Source organism: Fistularia commersonii, chromosome 34 (genome assembly GCF_037954325.1).
Source record: "Fistularia commersonii isolate RoL2024-O1a breed Wild chromosome 34, RoL_Fcom_v1.0, whole genome shotgun sequence".
Classification (NCBI taxonomy): domain Eukaryota; kingdom Metazoa; phylum Chordata; class Actinopteri; order Syngnathiformes; family Fistulariidae; genus Fistularia; species Fistularia commersonii.
In genome coordinates this window covers 2,065,506-2,091,905 of record NC_141317.1, presented here as the reverse complement: position 1 = coordinate 2,091,905, position 26,400 = coordinate 2,065,506, and the positions used below count along the sequence as shown (strand labels likewise).

The following is a 26,400-nucleotide window of genomic DNA, read 5'->3' as shown; positions in this document are numbered from 1 at the left end:
CGGCAAAAAAGGAAACACATCACTGACACTTAAGAGTCCAAAACATTTATTTCTATGCCTTACAAATATCTGCATACAACATTGAGAAAATACATAACACAATCTTTCTGCGTGCATGTCATCATAATGTACATTTACAGTAAAGTCACCACTCCTGGCCCATTACCTATGGCTTAAATTTTTTACATAAATATCAAGTGTACAGAGCAATCTGAATGCATATCACAGTATTTACATTGAAGTTATGATTCCATGAATCAAGTGCAAGTGTGAAATAAAAAGTAAATAAATAATAGATGCAAATGTAAACACAGTGTTCAACAGACTTCAAGTATGCAGTTGAAAATGGGAGGAGAAATGTATAAAATCAAATCATCATTATATACTCTTTACAGATATGTTGAGTTGAACTCTATTAAATCACTTGACTGTCAAATGGTACAGTACAATAGGCATAAAGTTACATTCAGCTCTTTTACAAACAATTTTTCTTGAAAATGATGACAATGTTAACATACTCATGAAGAATGATGAATACGGTTTCATCACAACACTTTTCATAAATATAACTATGGTATATAAAATTTGGAAAAATATGCATTTACATTCGTAGCAAACATTACACTGTCTTCAATGATAGAAAGAGCTCGGCTCTATGCAAAATACAGGCTATTTTTCATAAACTACAATTCAAGCTGTTCAAACATGAAAAGCCCTTGTAACCAAAAGTTTTTAACCATTGCACAAGTATATCTGAAAGAAATGTACATTACTGCAGCACAACACCATTTATTGTACCTCCTTATCAGCCGAAGTTGCAAGAACAAAAATTGTCTTTTATATGAGACTCAAAGAAAAAAAGAAAATCATTGCAACGTCAAATTAAGTAAAAGCGCTGAAACTCAAAAAAATCCAACACCAAAACTTCCACTTAAATGGTTATCATTATATGTATGAGTAAAATGTGACGATGACTACTTGCCTTCATTATCAGATCTCAAACTGAAACTTGCCCAGTGGTATTATTAATGCCTAATCTAATGTTAGGATACTGAGATGGCTGGAGTGCAATAAGATTCTGCTAAAATGAAATGTTTGGGTTTTTTTAGACTTCTACATCAGAGAAACATTTCTTCCAATAGATAGTCTATAATTAAGATTGTTGTTATATACTATACATGTAATTATACACTACTTCCAATGTGCATTAATGTTCTATTTTAAAGACATACTTTTTTTAAAATAATTGCTGTTATATCCTTACACTAGCTGCTAAAACCGAGTTATGACCTTTTGAAGGCTGTAGATCACAAACCTATTTAGACTGCTGCACAACAGTTATACACAAAATACACAGAAAGCAAGCATAGGTTCAATCCTGTAGTGAGTAAACAATGAGTAAAGTGACCCTACAAGTTATATCGGGGTTACTTTGCAACAAAGTGCACGTTTTTTGTTTTGCCGTTCTGCTTGCTGCCAAGCGATTCTTTGGGCAGAGACTGCACCTCTCTAGCAGCTCTCTTTACAGTAGCCTTCGAGGCATGACCTCCTGCCTCTGTCCTCTGCCAGTCCTTCTCTCCCCTCTTTGCGGTGATTACCTCTTTCTTGCTTACAGCAAAAACATGTTTCTCTGCAGCAGCCGATCTAAGACAACCGGGTTCCTTTTTCGCATCTGTTTCCGAGTTGGCTCTGACACGGCTCTTCCTCATTTGACCTCTACCGTTTGGATTCGGCCCAGATTCTTGCAGCTGCTTCCGTGCATTGCCTGTAGCCTGCATGTGTCGTAGATGATTCCTTCCAGACGAAGGGCTAACGGGGGTGTGAAGTCCTCCTCCGCCTTGTCCACCTGGACTTCTTCCTTCTTTGGATGTTTCACGAGTCTCACTGCTGCTTCTCTTTGCGGGAGCTCCAGATCGGGCTCTACGCTCAAGTAGCGGACTAAGTCGTGAGTGGCGCTGGTAAGCATAAGCAGAGCAGCTTCCATTGCACAGTGGATAGCGGATGTGACAGTGAGGGCACACTGGAAAGCGGGAGAGTTGGTGCTGGGCAGAGGCAGGTGATGGTGGATTGTTGACAGGTGCAAATGGGAAGCTTCGCTGGCTTTGTTTGAGCCCTTTTGGGGAGTTGAGGCGGGATGGCGGGGCCGTGTGAGGCCTGGGAGGATGAGCGTTATTAACCGAGGGGAAGCTCTGGGGTCTCGTACGCGTCCCCGGTGGGCGGTTAGTCTCAGCCTGCACTGTTTGGATCTGGAGCCACTCCAAGTGCAACAGCCTTTCCAGATACTTTTCTAACGGTCCCACTGGCTTTGGGCGAGGGGCCCCACGGCCCTCTGTGTGAAGGAACACGGCAAGCTGTCTGAGGCTCCAGCTGTTGAACGGGGGAGGCAGAAAGTCTGGGTAACTGTAGCAAGGTTTGTCATTCTCTGCTTCATCACCCACAATCCCACGGGGTCCAGGGAAGTCTGGGGGAAAGTCATTGGTGTTGATGACTTCGGCCCGGAGGTTGAGGTGAGGAGGGGTGCAGGGGGTACAGGGAGACGGTAGAACAGGCAACCTCTCTGAGTCTGATAGATCACTCGCACTGTCAGTGTCCTCATCTTTTTGGTTGAAGTGCTGGGCTAACACCTCAGGAGTAGGTGCTGGTGAGTGCATTACGGGGTGTGCTGGCATGTGTCGAAGCCCTGAAATTGGAGAAAGGGGCAGGGAGAGAGCTCGGCGATTTTTCCCCGTTGCTCCACGATTGTGTTGCTGTTCATTTTTTCGTAGCGACTGCCGTTGGTTGTCTCTCTTTTCTTCTTTTTTGTTAGTAGATGAGGGTTGACGGAGCTGAGGCCTTACATCTCTCTCTTCATCCGGGCTGAAAAGAAAAAGATGATTATACAAGAAAGCTATTTGAGATTCTGGGTTTTTACTGCAGTCTGCTCCCCACGCGTATCAGTAAAGCTGCTTCTTTCCATACATACCTTGAGACTTTGCTCGAGTTCCAGGTGGCACCAGATTTTAGCCTGCCACATTTGGGCTGTGTACCCTGTGTCACAAACATGTCATGTGTTTGACAGTGTGTGGGGCACGTGTTTAAAACCAGCAACAATATACTGAGTGAGTGGACAATAATTAAAATATGTAGCCTTATTTATCAGGTAATTCCACCAACTTACCCTGCCACCCTGCAATGATGCCACTGTGTCCTTATCCTGACCTGTCCCTGGGAGGCCATTTTTCATTTGGCCCGCTGCGTTCCTCATCTTATTACCTTTCTTAGAACTGTGGAAACATGACACTCAAATGTCAGGCTCGCGTTTCAACCTTCGCGTTAGACAAACCGGACGATTTCATTTTGGATCCAAAGAGTGTCGATTGAGAAAATAAATAAAAGATTTTACCTGGTTACTGGTCCACTGTTTTCAGCATTTTTTACCCGTATTTTCTCCTTGGAGACGACGCGTTTCATTGGCGTGGATGCGGTGTATTCCTGCATGATGGGTCCCATGTTGCAGGTCGCCAGAGTAGATGTTCATTTGAGTCCAGCAAAATCAAATAACACTACAGCCGAGGAGCAACCGTTAACTATTCCGGATCAGCTCATCGGCTCTGATAATGGAGATTATATCACCCATTTTTTTACCCAAATGCTGCAATGCATCATGCACTAATGTCGACAATCGGTGTTCACGCTGGTGAATTGGTTCCGTCCATCCGCCTCCCTGCTTCTCTTGCGGCTGTTATTTAAATAACAAATTGACAGTACAACGTTTCCCGTCTTGGGAATTTCCCCGTTTTGGCCATAAAAAATACAAACAAAGACGACCGGGCACCGCTCACGCTTTGTTCGGCTCTGCATCGGTGGAAGATGGGTTTGTTTACCTGCCGCTGGCTGGCTCGCCGCTGGTCGACGCGCATTGCCGCGGTGCATCACGGGACATGAAGTGCAGTCATGTCCGTCGCTTTCTCAAATGACATATTCTCCTCCCCTTCGCTGAGTACAACTATCATTAATGAATCATTTTGAAATGACCCAGACAATGGAAATTCCGTGAGTTTTGAAAAAAATAGTGCATTTGTATATTTACATGTGACTATTAATGTGAAACGACTCGATCTCCCATACAACGTCGAGAGTCCTGAGGTTTGTTTACAGCTTCCTACTAACTGCGCACTAGTGAGCTGATATCACCAATAGTTGACGCATACATGTGAGTTTACTGCAGGGTTTCGAGGGTGAACTTGAGTTATAAATCGGGTCACATACCTGCGGACAGTAGCGCAGAATTTATAATTTCCGAAAACGCGCAATTGAATTTACCCCTTTAAATTGAGGCTAAAGATGTGGCTCCAACCTACGACTTTAGATGAGATATAACTCTTCGCGTCCTTCTATGGTAAGGGAATATCTACGCATCGTTCTATTTAATCATCTGAAATACAATCTGAGCAATAGCTTAAGACAGATATGCAGTCCTGCACGTAGTCCTCCTGTACACGCCTACTTTGCAGCTGTGATTTTCTATACGCTGCCAATACCATGCAAACAAGGGGATTGTCAGCTGGATCGGAACGCTATTGAGTTGAGTGTATTCTATTTACATAATGTCTAATTGTGCTTTCAAATATTTTCCAGGTGAGTAGGACAGCACTTCTCAAAGACCATGGATAATGGATGGTTTATTGGGAAGGAGAGGATTTATCCAACAAAGTGCGAACAGCAAGTGTCTAGTTCTTGCAGAAATGTCTCAAGGCCCAGCTTGACTCTCAACTTGACGGAAATGCTGGCAAATGATAAATCTAATATACAGAGGAAGCGGGTTCCAATCCGTCCCCCAAGCCCGAGACCGTCTGCGGCAAAGCCGAAGGAGCTCCACCGCAGTCTGTCCTGCGAACCCACTCCGAAGCCCATCATCCGACAACGATCGCACTCTCTTCCCCCTGCCACACAGAAGAGGAGGCCGTGCAAACATGTCGGCGTTCGATTTGTCGACTCGTTAGGGCTTGACCTAGAAGACGTCAAACTTTTCAGATCTTGCGAGGAACCATTTGTACCGCATCATGTTACCTTTCGGTTACTAATGGCAGCAGAGTTTACAGATGGTAGGCATTTGGAAATCGCCTTGCCATATCTAAAGCCAGTTTTTTCCCAACATCCAGGCGACCATCCGGGATTCCTCCATCACCTCCATGAGCAGAAAGTATGTCTAGAAAGAGTCCTCTGTTTTGAACTCGGTGTCATCGGAATCACACAGGTCCTCAATCTGGACTTTGAGAAAGATGTAACGGCCCGCTATTCATTTACAAACTGGAAGAGCTTCTCAGAAATAAAAGCCTCTTGGCTTTCCACGATCACCAGGACCTGGGAAGGAGGAGGGGGTCAACTAAGCTGTGATACTTTTCGTTTTCATCTGCCCGTTCCTCCATTCTTGGACCCAGGAGCAGTTTTAGAATTTGCCATAAAGTACAAAGTTTGTGGGGCTGAATACTGGGACAACAATGGGGGAGAGAATTATAAGTTAGTCTGCCACAACTACAAGCTTGTTGTGCCAAAAGAATGTGAGGATAGCATGGTGCACTTTTTTTAGGAGGCCAACTGCATGCAGAAGAAAGTCAAGTTAGGTGACTTTCATTTGGGAAAATGGCATTTTGTCATGATTTGTCTGAATGCCAGATTATCTCTTTAACCCCAAAGAGATCAAAGATAAACCCTGGACTCTGCACACTTAGCGAAAGGGAAAGTACCAAACACTAAGTGCACTTGCTTTTTCACTTTACTATTTTCAGTTGCACTTAAGTCACACACTATGTTTGGTTTGCAAGATTATTGGATAAACCTGTACTTTAGTCATGTGACAAAAAGGCAAACACCGAAATACTGGGTACATGAGAAATAAGTATGTATGGGGGGGGCAAGAAGGTAAAATGAACACAAATGATAGTTAATCCACCCTTTTTTACGATCAGTTTACGTATCTATTCTGTTGTATACGTGAGTTTTTTTTTTTTTTTTTATTATTTACAAATGCTTAAACAGCTAATAAATGCTCTGTATTAAAAGGTCTTTTAACCGTCAAGAAATTTCTATCTTTGTTAGTGTTGATAATAAAAAGCCAATTGCACACCAGTTAGATTTGTCTTGGTATTACTGTAACTGGGGATTACCTGGTCGTGCTTCAGCGGCTCTTCAGGGTGTCGGACTCTGAAGCGGCGTTGCCAGATTGGGTGGATTTGCAGCTTTTTTGATTACGTTCAGATAGAAAAAAACACATTGGGGCTGAGGATATGAAAACTGTTGCTTTTGGTGTATTTTTAAATATTGTGGTCGCAAGCTTACCGAGGAAACCGTCGTAAATGGCTATAGAACATAAGCTATGGTAAAACACAAGCAAATATTTGCCAGTTTATACCAATTTCTGTCCAGGTGAAGTTCTGGGCGGGATTTTATGGAATTGAGTTTTAAGTGGTGACTCGGCAGAAAACTCGGAGTTTATCTGGCAACGCTGCTCTGAACTACGTGTCCGTATGTGCATGGCCCATCCAACAAAAACTAAATTAAAATAACGAGAAAGATACATATGACTAGAATGCATTGTTTGAGTTGTTTGACTCCACAGTAAGTGTCACGTTGTGTTATTGTTAAACCTAAGTATTAAGTAAAATAAGCTATTACGTAAAGTTTTATTTAGAAATCAACCAGAGTATGATCGCAGCTAACGTTAGCATTGACGACACACCTGCGCACTTGTGGAAAATCAGTTAATCTCCATCATCAGAGATACATTATAGTTAATGTAAACTTTCGCCCATCTTGGAAATTTCACTAATGTGTAAAGTAAACAATATTCAACAGCCATATTTGGTGAATTTTATTTTACTAGTTGTCGGCCATTACCCTTTTAGTCGTCGTCAAAACAGCTAGTCAGTAAGTGTCCGGGAAAATTGGCTAATACATGGTTAGCATCAATGTCACACCCGCGCTCTCAAAGTAACTCAATCATATCTACTTATAAATATAGTCATGTAAATTTTCACCTATGTAGGTATATTCGTGAATGTATTTGTAAAAGTAAAAGTTAATTTATATACCAATGCTCATTAACCATGTTCGGTGTATATTATTTTAACCAGTCATGAGCCATTTTATTCATCATTAAAGTCCAGTAAATGTCCAGGAGCTATTGCCATTGCATCGCTATATCTCATCTAGCAACTTTCACCTGTTAAAAAAGATCATCCCTTTGACAAAATCTTTCTGGGATGTAATGTTTTGGTTATTTTTGAAAGGGTTATCAACTGAAGAGAGCAGAGTCTCAAGGATTCCAATGGGTCTAGACACAGAAGTGAGGATGCCAACTGGAGCAAGTACTCAGCGAAATGTTTATGTTCTAAAAAGTAAATGTTGAGTAATCATTCCATGTGCAGTTGGAGAAAATCGTTAATAACGCATCGAAGGATGGGGACCCTGAGAAATTGAATGAATTCTTGCAAAGGAACACACTAAAAGGAACCTCCATAAAATGTTCCCAATGGTTTATTGTGAAATTGGATAAGCTCATATGCAGGGTAAGATAATAACATTTCATCCTCATGTTTCATGATCCCAGATTTTGTATTCCATACACATTATGGACGTTGTCTATTGATAATGCAGAGCTTAGAGCAGAAAGAGTGCAACACTGCCTGTTTGGGACTTGCTGTACTCTACAAATGTGGTACAAACCTGAACATAGCTGGTGCTGGTGAAGGGCTCACAGGATTAATTGCTCAAGGCTTGATAAGAAAGATAAGTGTCAGAAATGTACACACTGTCGCTACTCTATAACAAATACCTAAGTCATTTTAATGCACTTGATTTTCTGCACATGGTACAGTGGTTTGAAAAGTGTAGACAACTGTGGATTTGGGGCAGCCACCAGTGGGATGAGACTTTGTTTCACCTTTCAGAGGACTTCTTGGAAGCTTTAATAGTAAGTAAACAGCAAAAAAAAATGAATCATGTGACAGACTTCCTTATGTGGAATGCAAAACTAAAACTCCTTTGCACCCTTTGTGTCACAGGTGGTTCATGAAGCATGCAAAGAAGGTAGCATGGATATTCCTTTTTCATACATATTTATTTACTATAGTGTATATTGGCATGTAAATCCAACTAGAGAAAAACAAAACTATATTATCTGTTCAACTGAAACCCTGAAATTGTAATACTGAGTCATCAGGTGACATACAACTATAATGTACTAAGCCTCTTAGAGTGTTATTCCCACTTTAACCATAAGGTGATTCTAATTTTCATAATTCTGATCTTCAACTGAATATTTTCATGACGAATCGCTATATTTCTGTCTGCTCAAATTGCAGGAGCATGTGAAATTACTCAGTCCTTTCTGTATCCTCTCGGCCACTTGGCAGCAGATCCCAGAATCTATATTCTGCTCAAAAAAGAGGTTTATGATCATTTCCATTGCAAGTTTGAAAAGAAATTAGAATATCTTGAATGTCTTGTTTTACTAACAAAGTTATTTGGTCACATCATCTTTGTAGTTTATCCGTAAATTTAATATACTATTGGACAAAATGCCTGTGGAGCTTAAGAAAGAGAGGAAGCTCCTAAGATCACAAGAAGCCTCAGATATAATGTAAGTCATGATTATTCCCTCCAGAGACAGAAAAGTTTGAGAATATTTTATGATCTGAATAGCAACTGTTTTTTTGCTTGATTATCAATTTTATAAGGTTCAAGCTTGCTGGTCAGATATTAGGCATTGGGGGTAAGATGTTTGATATATATAATCCAAAATTCTGTTTCCCAGAAGCATGCAAAACATACTTAAATGTAAGACACACCTGTTTCTACCAGATTATGACTTGCAGACCGCTTTTATGGAGGCGCTGTTCAGAATGGCCCCCAGTGCACATAGAAAGGAGCTAGTGCATCATTGGTTCAACATGGATCATGTGGCCAGTGCATTTCTCAAGATTCATGATTCTGAATTTGAGACGGTAAGATATGAGATTTCCCTTATGCAGCTTTTGTTTTCTGTTTTCTCATACTTAACCTGAAATATCGTGTAAATGTTTCATGTTTAGGATTGTCGTAAGTTTCTGAATTTGGTGAATGGTATGCAAGGCGAAAGGAGAAGGTACAAACAGACAGACAAACGCACAGACACACATAGATACACACACACACTCAAACTAATGCAAGCCATAGATAATAGATTTCTGGGAAGCCTAAAAAGGTAGGGACATTGAAAGAGTAATATTTGTCTTTAACATCTTAGCCCTGGATAGTATGTTAAAAGAAGGGTGGAAAAATAAAGGCTTCTCTCGTCAACACTGAAACATAGAAAAGGCTGGGCTAATCACAATCTAATAATCTTCTCAATTATTCTTGAAATTAAACTGTATCCTGATAGTTTTAACGATGATGACAGATGCACTTGACTGAATACAAGTGTCTTTTACTATAGAGTATATTCCTATCCATGTTTGGAGGTTTATCTGGACAAGTATGAGGTCAGTATATGTTGTTGTAAGAACATTAAAAACATTACCGCAGGGATTAGCGATGCATCTACAATCACAAGTTGTTTTATATGTAAGTTGGGATGGTATTTTCTACAATTGAAATACTTAACCATATTTCTTTTGATTATTTTATCCTTTTCTATATAGAACTTATGTACCATCAAAATGATAACAGGATTTGCTTGTCAGAATTAGTCACTTAAGCTGCTAGTTTTACACTACCAAATTTCACCATTAGTTTATTTAAAGTTACACTATATCTTATTTAAACTGTTAAGACTCATAAAAGCATCATTTAGTTGTTCCATCATGTTCCTGCATTAGTAACTACTAAAATTTTGTGCTGTCAGTTACTAATGCCTGCTGATGACAAACTGGAAGCGTTCTGGATTGACTTCAATCTTGGCAGCCATTGCATCTCTTTTTACTTCTCTTTGGCCGAAGAAGAAGCACAGGTACCTCGAAACTGACCATCAATACCAAACTGTTTATGTACATTTCTTCTACATCATAAGCAGACGTGTACTGTATCAGACTGCACCCTACATTTGTATTTAATAGTGTGACCAAACACACTATTTACACACTCCTCTTTTTGGCTTCTTTTCACCGGATGGAGGGGAAGCGTTAATAAGGTGATCATTTCCAGTTTAGTAATAATAATTATAATAATCATTAACAATAAAGAGCTTGTTATGAGTTTACACCTTTAAACATTTAGTACATTTTCTTTATTTTACCTTTATTTTTTTATTTTGAGACTTGTGCAAGGGGTATTTTTTTAAATCGAGCTCATGCCGAACATCAGCTTAGAATGGTATGTCTGATTATAAAGTGAAACTATTTTTTTGATAAATCGAATTATCCATAGCAATACAGAGTAGGTATACTTTAGATATATTAAAGTTACAAGGCATCTTTGAGTAAACTTCAAGAATCATTTCAAGCCTTTGGAGGTAGAGCGGAGTGCCCTCTTTTTGGAGATCAAAGTACAGTAACCCTATATGTAACTGATTTTTCTTTGTAGGACAGTTCCTGGGAAACATTATCTATAAATGAAAACGATGTCCATAGCTATTCAATCATAGGTAAGATCCATGACTTTTGTTAAATTGATATCAGGCTTAATTGCCAAGTGTCGCAACAAGAAACACCTAGACCAGGGGCTAGCAACCTTCAATGCTTAAAGACCCATTTGGACCCGTTTCCTACAGAACAGAAATCATCAGGCACTACAAATCAATTTTGACATCTGAAATGAAGAATACACTGTATGTATCTTTTTCCATTCTATTCTATAGAATTCCACAGAAAAAAACAAATGTCTTTTCCTGCATGCAACTAAAGCATTTTGAATGCTTTAGTTTAGACACCGTTGAACGTTGAACGTTGCATACAAATAAAATTCTCAATGTCTATATGAGTCCGCTCATTTATTAAATAAGGCAGAACTTAAATTATCACCCCTTCAGAAAACAAAAATGCCATCTATATCGGTGTGCTGTCATAACCCCTTTTGAATTCTTATGGCTGGATGGATCTTCTTTTCCAGAAAAAGGCAAGAGACAAGTCTTGCAGTTAGAGCTGTCACAGATCCAAGTTGTGGGAATGGTGGAAGGATCGAATCTAATCATCTACTTCAGCTCCTCCTTGGAAATTCTGCAAGCTACTCGTAGTGTTTACGGACACGAAAAACAAAAAGTAGTGATGCCATGTGTTACTGAGGATGATGTCTGCAATGTTTAATTTGTTTTTTTTATACATATTAAGTTGCATAATGTAATACTTGGAGTAAAAACATCAGAATTCAGTAAAAACACTAGCTACATGTAAAATATTATTGTTCTTTTATTTTGACTTTTTATTAACTCTTAATTCCTTGAATGCATTGAAACCATAGTATTCTGTTGGAGTTTGAGTAAATACTTGGGAATTTGCATAAATGTGTCTCTGTTAGGGATTTGTTGGAAAGAAAAGAACATCTATAACGAAAACTACAGTGAAAATTATCATGGAAGAGAACAATTCCCAGGTAATTGTTTATATTTAACATAATATTTTTGTTATACGTGATGTGATCAAGATGAGTAACAATGTTAACCATGTCGGCAGAGTAAATTATCAATATTAAGTGTATATTATTAAAAATGACATGACCTTTGACACAATTTCTTGTACTCGTATGGACAATTTCTGTATTTCAACAGTTTTGCCTTTTATTTTGGGGAGATAATAAAAGTACCAGTTTGACTCTATTTGTACTCTATTCAACTCCTGTAGATTGTTCCAGAGAGCCAGATTTCCCTTGGTGAAGGTGAGAAGAATTCTACTCCTGTCTTATTACCAAATTCATCTGCTCCTGTAAAGGTGAGTAAGTGTTGTGGTTTATATAAAATACATATATAAAAGAGGCCATTTTATATCATGCTAATAGGTCTGTCCTCTCATAACTATGTTTGCAAACAGGTTTGCAAATCTTTTTACTTTTACAGGTGAGATATGAGGAGAGATTAATTCAGTCAATTTTATCTTTTTTTCAGGTTACCGGTAACATAATTGTCCCCTTTTTTAAGACAATTTAAATTTTCAATTTATTTCTGCATTAACAGATACCATTTTTAACTTACATATTTTTTTTTTATAATAAATCTGACATATAACACAATAGACACTTTAAGGCGGCTGTGGCTTAGTAGAGTGGGCGTCCCCCCAAGGAGGTGGCTCATGGTTTGATTCTCGGCTCCTCCTGTTTGTACATTGAAGTGTCTTTTTGGCAAGGCACTGAATCCCAGGTTTCTCCTAATGGCCTGGTTAACGCCTTGTATTCACATGGCGGTTCTGGTGCCATTGGCTCGTGTATGTATGTGTATGTAAAGGCTCTCTACTGTAGACCACAAGGTGTGAAGCACTCAATAAGTGGAGGCCTTTTAAAATGAAGGATTTTAAGCCTGTAAAGTTTAGCTTTTTGTCTCATGCAGTCATTTTGATTTTCCAACCAGATTGAGACCCCTGCCAAAATGAGGCTTTCAGAGTCTACCATCTTTATTAGCAATAATGTAGTTCCAGCAAAAAGAGGTGAGTATGAAGCCAGGTCCCTTTCAAATTATATGCCAGTCAATAAGTAGAGCCAGGCCAAACCTGTATTGCTAACACCAGATCTTATTAAATGCCTCTCTGAGTAGCTACCCACATTTAACAGATTATTTTGGTTATGTGGGACTCAAAAATAGTGTAGGCCATAGTAGCTGGTTTCAAAGACTTACTGAACAAAAGTCACAGCAACCATAAAGCTCAATCTCAAATCTTGAAGTCTCCATAGTGTATATACAAGTGTATATACTATGGTGTGCATAGTATTAGTTGGCCTCCCTGCCACATCAGGTCTCGCAGGTTCTGGACAGCATCTGGTCATTTTCAAGTCACGTTCTGATCAAGTTTGGGTCAAGTTCAGTTCATGGTCAGAAAATGGTCTGGACCCTATGCTGTTCAAATACGACTTTACCTGGCTAGAATCAACTTTAAAGCTTGTGAATATCACTCAGTAACACAAAAGGGCATTGTAAACTGAAATATCAGAGATACCAATATTGTAGTAGACAAGAATTGTGCAAATAATAATAATAATTTTAAATTCATCACTTCAGTAAATTTGATTAAAAATGACCTAAAATAACAAAGAAATACTTCCATAATCCATATGGCACCTAATATTTAGTTAATTATACAGCATGTATACAGTACTGGTACATTATTTTTTTGAGTGAGAAGAGTAGCCAAGGCCGCAGTTTTCCACTTTGCTATTTGTATTCCCTCTGAATTGCTGACATTAGTTATTGTGTTTGTTGTTATTATCATCCTCTGTGCAAGTAGTAGTTGTCTTAGCCGTAAGTAAGTAGTAAGCCGTGATTTCCAGCTTAATATAACCTTCACACATACAGATACGGTAAAACTTCCATTGCAGTATCAAATCACAGAGGTACAATCAGGATATAAGTGAATCACCATTGGAGTTTAGTTATAAACTTAAAAGCAGAGAAAAAGAAGGGCAAAGCTTAGGTGCCCCACTCTCTGAGGGGAAGGGACTGAATCACAACCACAGCAGTTTTTTGTGCCTTAGTATTACAGACTGTGTATTTTGTATCTTTGTTTTTTAAATTTTGCAAAAATTCTCATTTCTTTTTTTGGTCTCATCTTAGCCAAGATTAGAGGACAAACCTGTCTAGAGCTTGATGATTCAAAGAGTGAAGTGATCGCTGAAGAGCTAATGCCCGCTGATACAATCCGCAACCCTGATATAACTCTTCGCACCACAAAGGTTGGTCGCATGGGAAGGCAGGTTTGATGGGCACTTAATACACTGCTCTTATGGTAAACCTGTTAGCTGTTGTCTGGCTGTGTGTTTTTGCATGCAAAAGCTTTGTATTATAGTATAGGTGCTGTGAGGCGGAAACGCTAACGACTGTGCCACCGTGCCGCCATTCTGTAATTATAAAAAGAGCATCTATTGATTTCAGTTCCATTTAGGGTTCGTCACAGCAAATCATATACCACAGTCTAACCCTGTCCTCTGTATCCTCTGCTCTCATACCAACTAACTTAACTGTCCTCTTTCAATGTATCCAAATAAAATTTAACTTTATGCTGTTGATTTTTGTAATGCAGGCTTCTGGTTATTAGGCTACTATTACCACAGGGTCATGCACATCTACAATTTTATATTTCAAAATGAGAAATGTAAATTTCACGCTTTTTACTTTGTGTATACTGAACAGAACACACCTGTGGCAGGGGGAGTAAGCAGGGGTCAAGATGAACAGTGGCAAATGCAGTTTCAAGGTATTGAGACATTGAATTACATTAGGTTTTGTACAATAATAGAGTCAGATGATGCTCCACATATATTCATCTGTAATCTTTTTGCTTGCAGAAGATAACTTTGTTCCTGACACCCAGACCAATCCAAGGTAATATACGTAAGCTGTATAATGAAACATAATCATAATAGTTGGGAGCCATGTCATAGACATGTCAGCATATTATTTCTTTAAACACAATTAATCATAGTGTTCTTATGTTGAATGTGAATGCCTTCTAACAGGAACAAAGCATCAGTTTCTGAAACGCTTTTGACACTCGTACAGAAAATCAATTGTCTTCAAAAACCTGGTAAGCAAATGTTCACACTAACAAACAGAAGTGTTGTTCAGTTACAACCCTCAGTTGTTATAGTAATTATTTCATCCATTTTAATTTTTGCCGACCATTTTTCAGATTTGGCAAAAAAACAAGAGTACAAACCATCTTCACGCCGACTGTCAGTTCCTTGCACAGGTCCAGTTTCTCTAAAACAAAGCCCTACCAAACTCAGCAAACCCAAGCAGAAGGTCATCAATGAGAGGGGCAAAGATCCACAACCTCAGCAGACAGGTTCTATACTGAGACAGGGGGAATCTCAAGACAGAAGTCATGCAGAGAGTAGTTTGAAAGAGCAGAAAAATGGCCTGGCCAAAGTTGGTGTTCCAGTTGAAACACCATCCAAAGCCTGTACAACTGAGATTGGCCAGCAGAGAATCAACCAAAATAACTGTATCAAGGTTCAAAATAGAAAGTCGATTCCAGGAAGAGAGGAGGTATAACCTTGTTTAATAGATAATACTCCCGTGATTGTCTCTTTTGTTAATAACACATAGGCTGTTTAAGAAATATACTCCCAGAAGAGTTGTTTTTGAGTGTGAGAAGAAAAAAAGAGAAACAGATCCAAATTAGTATGGTCCAGTATAACTGGAAGTAAATAATGCTGATTTTTACCAGTCTGGCTTGTAAACATACATAAACATTATGTGTGTGTGTGTATATATAGAGAGTGTGGGAGAAAGTTATAGTCAGGATCTGTCTTTGCTGACCCGCAGAGGTCGGGTTATTACAATTTTGGAAAGTGTAATGCTGGACAAGAATCATTTAAAATAATTATGGTCCAGATTATTTCCATTGATCCCATATCAGATCTATATACATATATACAAGGCAATATATCTGGATTCTGTTAATCATTAATCAATAATTGATTAATTCAAATGACATAACATTAATGTCCATCTCAAGGTTCATAATTGCATATTCCCTATGATGTGACTGTAACAGTATACTGTATTTTATGCAGAGAAATACAAAGCTTGCAGCCAAAATGATAAAACTCAACTTGAGCCATCCTGATACAAATTCTCAAATAAAGCTGAGATTGGGAAAAAACTCAAAGCACTGGACTCCTCCTGCAGTCAAAAGGTAGACACATTAGTTATAAGCACATTAAATTATGTTGTGCAATGATCAAAGGCCAATGGTTAGAGAACCAAGTTTTTGTTTCTTTGTTATAGGCAGATCTTTAATATGAGCTGGCAATCAAATGTTAGTAATCTCTCTGTAAGTAATCCTTCTGTAATTAATCTATAATTGGCATAATAGCTTTAACCTAATTTGTTGATGGTCTTTGTTTGCTTTAGAGAGATGTGTCCAGAACTGAAAACTTAACAAATTCTCACAATAAACAAGTTTCAAATAGTGCAAAGCTAAGGTAATATGAATTTCTTCAAATATTTGAGACATATCTTGTGATTTCTGAATGTACTGAAAGCACTTTTTGAATGTCTTTCTCTGTTTATAGAAATGATGTGTTTACATTCAACATTGATCCGCCCATGGGTATTGGGGTAAATAACACCAATGTCATAGCTCATTTGTGAATGTACTGCTATTGACCATTTGGTTTTGCATTGTTGTGCCTGATGTCCTCCCTTGTTGCCATTTAGGAAAAAGACACAACTGTCACTGATATGTCTGCCATATCAAGCAGGTACAGGGAATTGTCAGAATAGGCCTGCAGACCATTGTTTAGATTAAACATGCTACATTAAACTTTTGTATTGAACGCCATCCGATTTCTTTTTTGTTTTGCAGTAGCCTCCATGATTCCATTATCCTCAAGAAAGGAAAACCTACGGCAAAAGTACATTGTCATTTCTATGCTCATTATCAAAAATTGAAACGGTAGAAGCACAAACACTTAGCATCAATGTTCCAGCAAAAGCAAATGAAATGTTTCTGCTTATCAGAACCTATTCTTTACATTGATCAGGATGATGGTGCAGTCATAGAAAAGTGTGAATCGTTGTGTCAGTCAAAAAATGCTTTGGTCCACCTATTTTATTTCTTACATTTTTTGGTCCTACATATATCAGGAAAAACGGTATGTGAAGAGGCACCTTTTCAGCGACACAGACATAGAAAATGTCACGACAGAGACCAGCTGGTTGAGAGAGTCTAGCCAGAAACCCAAACCCCAAATAACGAAATACTCTAGACAGCCGCTGGCCCATCAAAAAGTGGTGCCTGCTCACACTTCACGTAGGCCATTCTTTCAGTATACAGTCTAAAGTTGTGGCTGAGGCACTGACTGTTCACGGAATTGAAGAAATGCATATTTTGTCTTCTATTACAGGCACATCCCCACTGTCTTCAGAACATGTAAAGCCCAACATAAGATGCAGCAAGCCTCCATTTTCTGTATTTCAAAATATGTATTGTACAATATGCTGTGAGCAACTGGTTTATTATTACAGTCAACCACAGTGTGTCATTGTTTCTCCAGAAAATTCCTTCCACCAAGAAGCAAGTGGAACAGCAAGAGAAGCCTGCAGCAGCACATGACAGACCACAAACCAGATCCAGGAGGCCTCGGAGAGCTGCAGCAACCACTGTCAAAAATTATAAAGAGCCAGAAAGTGATGATAGCCAGTCTGAACCAGAGGCAGCTTGTGCAGCCAAAGCAAGGGTCTTCATTAGTTTATGTGTCAATTAATCCTTGCAATGATACATTGTTGATTTACTTCTTCATTCTGCATTCACAAATCTGAAAATCTGGTTTTCTGTCTGGAATCTCCCCATATCCCAAACACTTTACAGATGTGTGGTTTTTTTTTTCTTTGAAAAATATTTGCTCTAACTGTCATTTTACTTTTTCTTTCAATTAGCACTCCTGTGCTAACCAACTATCAAAAACTGAGAAAAGAACTTCTCGAGTGAGGAAAATAGAAACTGTCGGCAAGTGTTCAACCAGAAGTAATCAGCAGTTGGTAGGTAACCATTGTGTTCTCAACTCAAAAGGCATCAGAACAGTCAGTAAGTTTTTTAGATCTCAGTAAAACATAAAGGGATTGAGACCAAATTAACCTTGGTCAGATGTGAGCTTCAGAATTATTAATAGTAGACAACATTTTTCATTGTATCTAATAGTCTTTGAATTTCAAGCCAAATTTACCTTTGTTTTTTTGTCATCTATACTAAGATCAGATACAATATACCAATAAGAGAAGTAATTTTTAAGAAATCAGTGTATTAATGGGTATTTGTTGCTCAAGTGTGTCTTTCCTTTTTGCTCGGTCTCCCAGCAAAGAGTGAGTGACAATGCTAGTTGCTATGGTCTGGAGGTGAAGAAAAGAAAAAAAAGAAACATGCTATCCAAAGATGCTGGTCAGAGACATGAAATTCAAGACCAACTGAATTCAAAAAAGCCAAGTAACTTAAAGGTGGGAAGCAGTTTTCACATTGACACTAGCAGAAAAAGTCACTTTAGCTTCTCAGGTCCAATTTTTTGTGTGGTCAGTTATCTTAGATATGTACTTATTAAGACACTTTCGTTGCAAACTAACATTTTGTCAACTGTTAAATTCCCGGTAAGTAAAACTTTGTGATTGTGTTCCTACATTGGATCTTATTTTCCACACATTACTTCGTGGCTGTCCCCAAAGTAAGGACAAATTCTTAATTATGAATTATTGTCCATAAAATTATTATTGTCCAAATCAGACTTGTCTCATATTTTGACAAAGTGGCTTATATGTCATCAAAAAACTGTTGACACTGTTGGGAGTTTTTTGCACCCTCTCTCAATATCTTGTAATTTTTGCATGAAAATGGTTCTTGTTGTCATACTCACTTTAATGGAAAATGGACACACGGACACATAAACAATTCTTAATCGATGGTTTCTGTGGTTGAATGACAAGAGCATCTAAAGGCATCACTTTTGTTTCATAAGGTCAGCTGTTGTGGTGCCAATCAAAATATGACCTTGATTATAACTTAAAGCATCTGGGAAAGTATTGTCTAAAGTAATAGGTCGAAAGTAGAACCTGATGTGGCAGACTATTGCAATGTTTCCTCTTTTTCCTTTTGGCTCTTCCCTTCAGCGGTTGCATCAGCGAATCACCTGCCTCCTTTTCACCCTATCTTTTGCATGCTCTTCTTTCACACCAACTTAACTAATTTCCTCTCTCTATGACTTATGAATTGCCTCTTTGGTCTTCCTCAAGGCCTTCTACCTGGCAGTTATTACTGTCTAAGGTGCCCCCTTATGCTTGGGGTAAAATTGCTTTATGACATGATTGCCAAAAGCGTTGGATAAGTTTGTACCTTGAATGAATAGATTAAGCTTTTAAACGTACAGTTTATGTTCATTCATGTATATCTTTTATTAGAGGTATCTGATGATCAGAAACATTTAAATGTTACGTACACATAAATAGAAGAACTTTTGAGTGGGCAATAACTGTTTCTCAATACTGTATCCCGGTTGTTTTCTGTGAATTAAAATTAGCTATACTGGAACTATCCTGTTTTCCACCAGCAGACCACTGAGAACATTTTTCAGGAAACCATTGGGTTAAAGACTATCCCTCCAGCCCAAGAACAGATGAGTCCGTTGATGGGTCCCTCTGCTGCTTGCAAGGCCTCTTCCTTTCTGTCCCCTTCTTCCATTGAAAGAATGAGAAGTAAGACTGAGCAGAGCCACACTTTAGAAATGGATTTAGATGACTGCCTTGTTTCTAGTTGATCAACTTGTTTCATCAGTCATTTTGAGTTAAGCTGTATCCCATAACTTATCTTTCCTTTGCTTCAACTCAGTTCAATGAGAGCAAAATAGTTAAGTCACTCACAGTTAAATTCTTTTGTATATCTATTAACATAGTTTAGAGTGAAAGACTGATGTAGAAAAAGATTCAAACAATTTCTCTGAATGCCCAGCAAAATAACTTGTAAATTGATTAAGTGACTTTAACTGTAGGGTGCTAAATTCACTTCGACATTATCACAGAAACATTGGACTCCACGTTTTAAACAAATTTAGAACAAGTTCTCTGTAAAACTTGACCGTAAATTGATATGTTGAAATGTATGTATATATTGACCTTTTCCTCTTTTGTTCAACTTATTTAGCCAGCTGCTTGAACATCTGTGCTTATTTTGGACTCTTACAGCTAATGAGAGGTCAGGCCCAACCTTGGATTTGACCTCCTCCCCTCTTCTCACCCCGCGGGGATCCCCGCTCCCTGCCTCCCCTGACCCCCCCTGCCAGGACACCCCTTCGCCAATCCTGCTGCTACCCAAAGTGCTCACTACAGTCAGCAACAAAGGAGACTTCAGGCGTTTTTCCCTCTCTAGCCAAGAACAGAAAAAGAAGTACAACACGTCTATGAAACAATCAGTCCAATCTATCCACACTTGTTCATCACCGATCTCTCTGGGTCGAATTCCTGGGCCCAGCCCACCCATTGGACCAAGTGCAGCTGAGGTAAAGCTATTTTTTGTCCAGGATGCAAGTATTGTATTCTCTATGAAAGCTTAGAATGGCATTCAAAGACCTCACATGCTTAACTTTACCCTCAATAATATATTCTTTATCATATCAAAGCCCAGGGGATATGCCTGTAATAATAATGATGTTTAATATCCCACCACATAATCTGTAAAGACTATTAAAATAGTCCGGGTATTTATCATCTTTTGAGTATAACAAGCACCTTTGCACAACATGATAATTTATGGCGCTCTGCACTCATGTGAAAACACAAGTGTGACATGCGTGGAGGTGTGAAATATTCAGTGAACGTCAACCCTCAAATATCATAACCTAGAATTTCAGGAAGTTGGACTGTGACCTGAACATTATTGTTTGAAATTCCCAGTGTGACTGAGAAATCTCAGCTTAAAAGCTGGAAAAAATATCTCCCTTCCTGAAAATCAAGTTTGAGTATCCTTTTCATACAGTTTTACTTTTTAAGCATACCATTTATGACCTAGCCCTTGCAGAGATTAATGTGTCTGTGTGTGATACAGCCATTTGAGTAATTTAATTTTCCTTGATAAATACCTCTTGTGATGTTGTGTATAATATTAGAATTACACATTACAATGTGAATGATTCGTTTTCATGATTGAAATGACTTCTTTATCTCCTGGCAGATCAGATAATAGTGTACCAGCACTCCTCTTAGTGTATTGGGGAAAATGTCCTTTTCATTGGGTCACTAATTTCATAACAGACATGGTGATTAGATGGATGCTTAATGATTTGCCACATTACTTTGTGCCCATCAATATTTCAGCCCCTTTCATTCCTCTCGATTTGTTTCCAGATAAGTCTCATTCAGCAGAGACTATCCTCAGCGTCTCCATCTCCTTTGGATCACCCACTTTTGACATCTACAGTCGTTGAAGTGGACAAGCCTCCAATTCCCTCTTCTCCACAGTCACCATCCCACCAAACAACCTGCCAGCATGACTGCTATTATGGGTCCAGCAACTTATCTCCAGTATCTCAGGTTTTGCTGAGCAAGTACTTTTCCAAGCAATCAGTATTAACAAAGGGAGCTGAAGACGTCTCCATGGCTGCTATGCCTAGTCTTACTGAAAAAGAGGTAGGAGGCACCTTGCTTTACCCCCAAAAGTGTTAAATGATTATGTTATATCTAGAGTTAGAGTCAGTGTTATGATGAACAAATGCAAGATGACTTCTGGTTGATTGTAAAGTTAAAATACCATTGGGTTTACAGATTTTTGATTTCTTTGAATGTATGTTTTGGGTGTATTTATAAATTGAAATGTGTTGACAAAATACCCAGCTCCTCAAGGAATAAGTGCACAGGTTATAATAGTTAGATGTGCAAGCAGGAGGCATATGGGGCAATCCGTATAAAATTAGCTGTATTGTAACTTCATTAAATACCCTCAAAGTGGTAAGTATTAAATAACTGATGATTCTCCATCAATTGTGACAGAAAACACCAGCTTCGGACAAAAATCTGGTGTCTTCACATTTCCATTTCTCAGGTAAATTGTCTGTCATGTACAAATCTGAGTCATAGTCCTGCTTTTCCTAGTTGAACATCTATAACCCCCTCAATGCCTAAACAAAGTTGTCATTTTGGCGCAAAATCACAGTTGACTTTATTCCTTGACTTTATTCAATTGACTTGTGAAATATTAATATTTCAACATGTTCTTGTGACAGGACCCAGTTACGAACATCCCACCTTCTTGTCTAGTGTTTCATCAGAAGATGGGAAGACGAAAAGAGACATGACTGCAAAGCATTCTCCTCAGATAAAACGGAGAAAGTTGTTTCAATCCTGTAAGATGAATTTGAACTTGAATAACTGGAAAACATAGCCTTCCCAGAATCACCTCTCTAAGAATGTTAGCATGATGGTTATTTTATATGAGCATAAAATGAATCTGTATTAGTACCTCTCAGATTGAATACCTGCACTGAAACTTGACATTTTTGATAGGAATTGTAATGGGTTTTTAGTACACAGGATTATTATTGTCTTTTGGTTGATGTTGACACAAAATGTAATGTTTCTGTCCATAATGTATAAGTGGATCCTTTATCATTAGTTTTGGAGGCCTCTGCTACAGAAGAGAGAAGGATAGAGATGCCAGCCCTCTCCATGGTTAGCTTCAACCGGTGGGAGTATGCCAGAGATGATGGAGACATTGATAAGGATGACGATTTGATGTTGCCAGATATTGCTTTAAACACAAGTAAAATGTGCCAACAATTCAGCTCTGAATTACAAAAGAAGTATCAGGTCAGACACACATGATGGCACAAATGTCTTATGATGTCACAGTAACACAAGTTGTCTCTCCCTGTTGTTTTTGATGAGTTGTATAGTGACTTCATGAATTCTTTTTAACTGTTTTTGAAAAAAAATATTTTCCTTTGTATTCTCTTAAAAACTCCAGAATCGCTACAAAATGGTGGATTCTTATAAAAAGGAAACTTTGAAGACTGTTCAGCAGCATGTGTCTTCCTTTAGCATGCAAGTTACTAAAGACAGGTCAGTAAGTGGTTCAGTGGTCTCATTGAAACCTATTTGAATGTATGTGAAAATGTACTTTTTCAATCAAGTGCTCTCTTTACCCTTAACCTTGGACTGTTGGTTAATTATCCACCAAATCTGGAGAAGTCATAATTTTGTATTCTGTATGTTCTTTTCAGGACTCAGAGACTTAAAGAGGTCGAGAAGGTCCTTGTGGCAGAGATCCAAAAGCTGGAGCAATGTGTTAGCATGCTGAGCACCTTGGAAAAAAACCATAGTGTAGATCACTTTATTCTTCTGATCATTATTTCTTTCTGTCATGCATAGACACTATTGAACACATGTGAAAGAGAGGGCGCATATACAAATATATAACCATATGTATCAAGTGGGTGGCAGCACGGTGGCGCAGTGCTTAGTGCTTTGGCCTCACACCATGAAGGACTCTGGTGCGATTCCAACAAGTGGATCTCTCTGTGTGGACTTTGCATGTTCTCCTCGTGGAGAACATGGAAAGTTTCCTCCCACAGTCTAAAAGCATGCAGCAGGTTAATTGGAAGCAATTGGGAAATATTGCCCCGAGTGAGTGAGTGAGTGAACCTTGTCTGTCTGTGTATGTGGCCCTGCTAGGGACCAATCCAGGGTGAACCCTACCTCTCGCCCGATGACAGCTGGGATAGTCCAGAATTCCCTGCAACCCTGACTGCAGGATAAGCGGCAGAAGATGGATGGATGGATGGATGGATGGATGGATGGATGGATGGATGGATGGATGGATGGATGGATGTGTCAAGTATGATTGTCGCTAAGTATATATCACCAGTGCATGCTCAGTGTTTTGTCCTTTCCTCCCACAGACTTTCTGGAAAAAGCAGGCCAAGCTCTTTCATTCTTATGGGGAGGAAGATATCAAGAGGTACAAATAGGCCTGTGTGTTTGTTTTGTTTGAGCAGTGAATGAGCCATGTCATTAGTTTGACGCTGCTACATTTTGATCAATGCAGTCACCCAAAGGCTTGATCGCGAATTAATTGAATAGCATAGTTATTTACGTAGTGAAACATAGATTATAATGTCTGGCTCAAAAATTGAATATTCAGGCTTATCACAAGCTAGTTCTGTACTCTACAACACAAGCTTTTTTTTGACAAAGATGGTTAAGTGCCTCTTCATATGACTAAAAAGAGTTCACTGACATTCAGCAAGCCACCACTATCCAGCTGTGAACTCTGCCTAAACAGGCTATCCTGACTGTTATACCCATTTTTAGGTTTGGGCATTATAATATGTAAAAAGGTCACCAGGACTCTTTAAGTATGAATTTTGTACATTGGAAAACAACTCACATTAATGGGTATGTCTGTTGACTTACTTTAATCAATAAATGGCATCAGACAAGTTTCATAAGCAAATTTCCAACTGGGTTATGTATCTCTTAGTTCTCTCCCCCTTTCTTGAAGCCAAGACATCTTTTTTTGTCTCTACTAGCACAGTGTGTACTATTGTCAGTGTTGCTGTCTACTGTCTGCCTGGCAAAGCCCTTTAGCATAGTCTTCAGTTCTTTGTCACAGTTCACATCTAATCAGTCAGCAAATGCATGCCTGCCTTGAGGACGATGTACTGTAATTTCCCTGGTATTTTTTGTGTGACAGAATTATAAAAGAAGACCCTGTGAAAGACTCAGAATAAAGTTGATTCTCCTATTTTTTCACAACATGTCTTATGAAGGTCCTTTTAAAGTATCCAAGTCAGCTTGATAAGGATAAGGATTGGACTGCATCTAATTTACTCAAATTTCAGACTAAACTTGTAACAGTTGTATCAAGTAAGGCATGGATATGATATAATGTTTCAAAGATACCATACATATATGGTCTTATTTCAGTGTAGGAATTTTATTTCAGATTAATTTATGTTTAATGGATTCAGCCACTTGTGTATTTATTGGTTTCTTGGGTTATCAACCAAAAATAATTGCCCCAATGAGAGCAGGCTAGAACAATTTTGATAATCGTTTAGATTTTGGATTTGGAGCTGCCAGACAGGAAGTCTTGAGCAAGACAAAAGAAAATATCTATGTATGTAGTAAGAGAGGATATGAAGGTAGTTGGTGTGAGAGAGGGGGATACAGAGAGTAGGGTTAGATAGAGAAGGTTGATTTCCTGTTGCAATCCCTGAAGGGTAAAGCCGAAAGAAGAGGTTTAGATTTTTTTTTTTTTTGCTTTCATGAGTGTCAGTAATAGAGTCATAGCGTTTTGAAATAGAACAGCATCAAGCTCAAAATGGATTTGGAACACGTATAACTAGAAATCTGGGTATTGCAACACTTATGTTATGTATCCTCATCCTCAATTTTTCAACGCTACTTCCTCATATAACAGTATTAATTTTATGCTGTCACAAACTAAGCAGTTACTTGGAGGTTAAGTCAATTCTGATAGGAGCATAGGATTTATTTGAATTTGTATTGATCCTACAGCCTGGGAAAGAATTGCCCATATATAGCAAACAGTATTTGGGAGCTCATTTGAAAGCTGCAATCAATCTCCAGTTGATCAGTGTGTGTATCACTCTGCTGTTTTTATCAAGTTTACAACCCTTTTTTCAACTTGCAAACTCTTAGCATACCAAGCCTGCTTTTATTTCTGTATGTATGTTTGCAGTTTTCCTTTACCATTGCATAACTATACTTGCCTTTACCTTGTGTGCTCTGTCAGCATCTTTGATGGGTGGTTCTTTTATTCCTCTCTCCAGAAATGCGACCCTGAAAGAGGCGATGCTGAATACCATGTGCAACATCTGGGGGTACGAGGAGGACATGTTCAACTCTGAGGTCTGACCCTCTTCCCTAAGCTTCACAGTCTCCATCTACTTCGCTTTATTGTTTTTTTACTAAGGTGCTAGGTTTCTAATGAGTTGTGTAAATCCAGAGGTCAGACAGATTCTGAAAGCCGTATACATAATCACTCTTCATTTTTGTTGCGTTGATATGCTTGTTTGCATCAGCTTGTTTAAATGTGTGCCTATTTTTGTGGTTGTTGAGGGACCTTTGTTGCATTTATTTCATCACACTGTCTCAAGTATCAGCTTGTGTTTTATATCATGTCACTATGGCTAAAACACTGCCGACCTGCCTGCTGCTTTCAGATGTGCAAGATAAGAAAAGACCTGAAGTTAGTTCAAGACCAACTCCTCAGGGAGATGGTGAGTAAACACAGGAGATTGTTGTTCTTTGTTTGAATTAGAAGTAGGCCACCCCACTGGCTTACATCTTATTTAAACAGTGTCGATAACTGATCTTCAGAGGGCATTCTTCATTTTTAAATGAAACATCTTGACTCAACACTTCCATTTTGTGTGTGCACTTGTAGCAAGTGGGAGAGATAAAGAGTGTGAAGAAAGGTCTGAAAGCTTTGTTCTTCCCCGGTGACGGCACGATCTGAGTCGAACGACGTCTTGGAAAGTTGTTGACGTGGTAAACAGGGATGTGTCGAACTATGCATCAGTGAAACGTGTTCTCATACCTATGTTAACGAGCCCCATTTCTTCTTTTTATAATATGTTGACGTTATTCCGGCCTAAGTGTGTCACTATATATGTTCCATTGTCATGTTATCAGCAAAAACAGATATTTCAGTATTTTTTACATTTAAAAGTTATATTTTTATTCCTGATGTTCTTTAAGAGTTAGGGTAAATATGTTTGCTCCATGTGTTAAATTGTCAT

General features: G+C 38.6%; 3 protein-coding genes across 6 annotated transcripts; 2 read left to right on the top strand and 1 right to left on the bottom strand.

Annotated features, from left to right (window-relative positions):
* Positions 1-29: 29 nt before the first annotated feature.
* fam217ba (family with sequence similarity 217 member Ba) lies at positions 30-3,892 on the bottom strand. Its single transcript, XM_086141464.1, has 4 exons — positions 3,383-3,892; positions 3,158-3,263; positions 2,963-3,027; positions 30-2,856 (listed from the first exon to the last, which is right to left on the bottom strand). The coding sequence occupies exons 1-4, from the start codon at positions 3,487-3,489 to the stop codon at positions 1,428-1,430; spliced, it is 1,707 nt and encodes a 568-aa protein (XP_085997590.1). The 5' UTR covers positions 3,490-3,892; the 3' UTR covers positions 30-1,427.
* Positions 3,893-3,943: 51 nt separating this feature from the next.
* On the top strand, positions 3,944-6,490 carry ppp1r3da (protein phosphatase 1, regulatory subunit 3Da). Of its 4 annotated transcripts, none has more exons than XM_086141469.1 (2): positions 3,944-4,032; positions 4,618-6,490. In XM_086141469.1, the coding sequence occupies exon 2, from the start codon at positions 4,646-4,648 to the stop codon at positions 5,567-5,569; it is 924 nt and encodes a 307-aa protein (XP_085997595.1). In that variant the 5' UTR covers positions 3,944-4,032; positions 4,618-4,645; the 3' UTR covers positions 5,570-6,490. The 4 variants fall into 4 exon arrangements, with proteins under 4 accessions (XP_085997595.1, XP_085997592.1, XP_085997591.1 ...); XM_086141466.1 differs by having other exon boundaries at positions 3,989-4,125; XM_086141465.1 differs by lacking the exon at positions 3,944-4,032 and adding an exon at positions 4,138-4,378 and having other exon boundaries at positions 4,618-6,489.
* Positions 6,491-7,306: 816 nt separating this feature from the next.
* Positions 7,307-26,349, top strand: sycp2 (synaptonemal complex protein 2). Its single transcript, XM_086141114.1, has 39 exons — positions 7,307-7,324; positions 7,407-7,547; positions 7,636-7,767; positions 7,847-7,951; positions 8,043-8,067; positions 8,343-8,428; positions 8,526-8,620; positions 8,718-8,752; positions 8,842-8,984; positions 9,072-9,124; positions 9,455-9,500; positions 9,863-9,967; positions 10,540-10,600; positions 11,065-11,243; positions 11,470-11,544; positions 11,793-11,879; positions 12,512-12,587; positions 13,709-13,848; positions 14,285-14,348; positions 14,784-15,142; positions 16,013-16,083; positions 16,174-16,219; positions 16,319-16,362; positions 16,467-16,515; positions 16,748-16,913; positions 17,008-17,033; positions 17,158-17,340; positions 17,957-18,094; positions 19,198-19,339; positions 19,826-20,139; positions 20,984-21,265; positions 21,789-21,978; positions 22,248-22,441; positions 22,599-22,693; positions 22,855-22,954; positions 23,533-23,591; positions 25,429-25,507; positions 25,822-25,878; positions 26,046-26,349. The coding sequence occupies exons 1-39, from the start codon at positions 7,307-7,309 to the stop codon at positions 26,115-26,117; spliced, it is 4,332 nt and encodes a 1,443-aa protein (XP_085997240.1). The 3' UTR covers positions 26,118-26,349.
* The last annotated feature ends 51 nt before the right edge of the window (positions 26,350-26,400 follow it).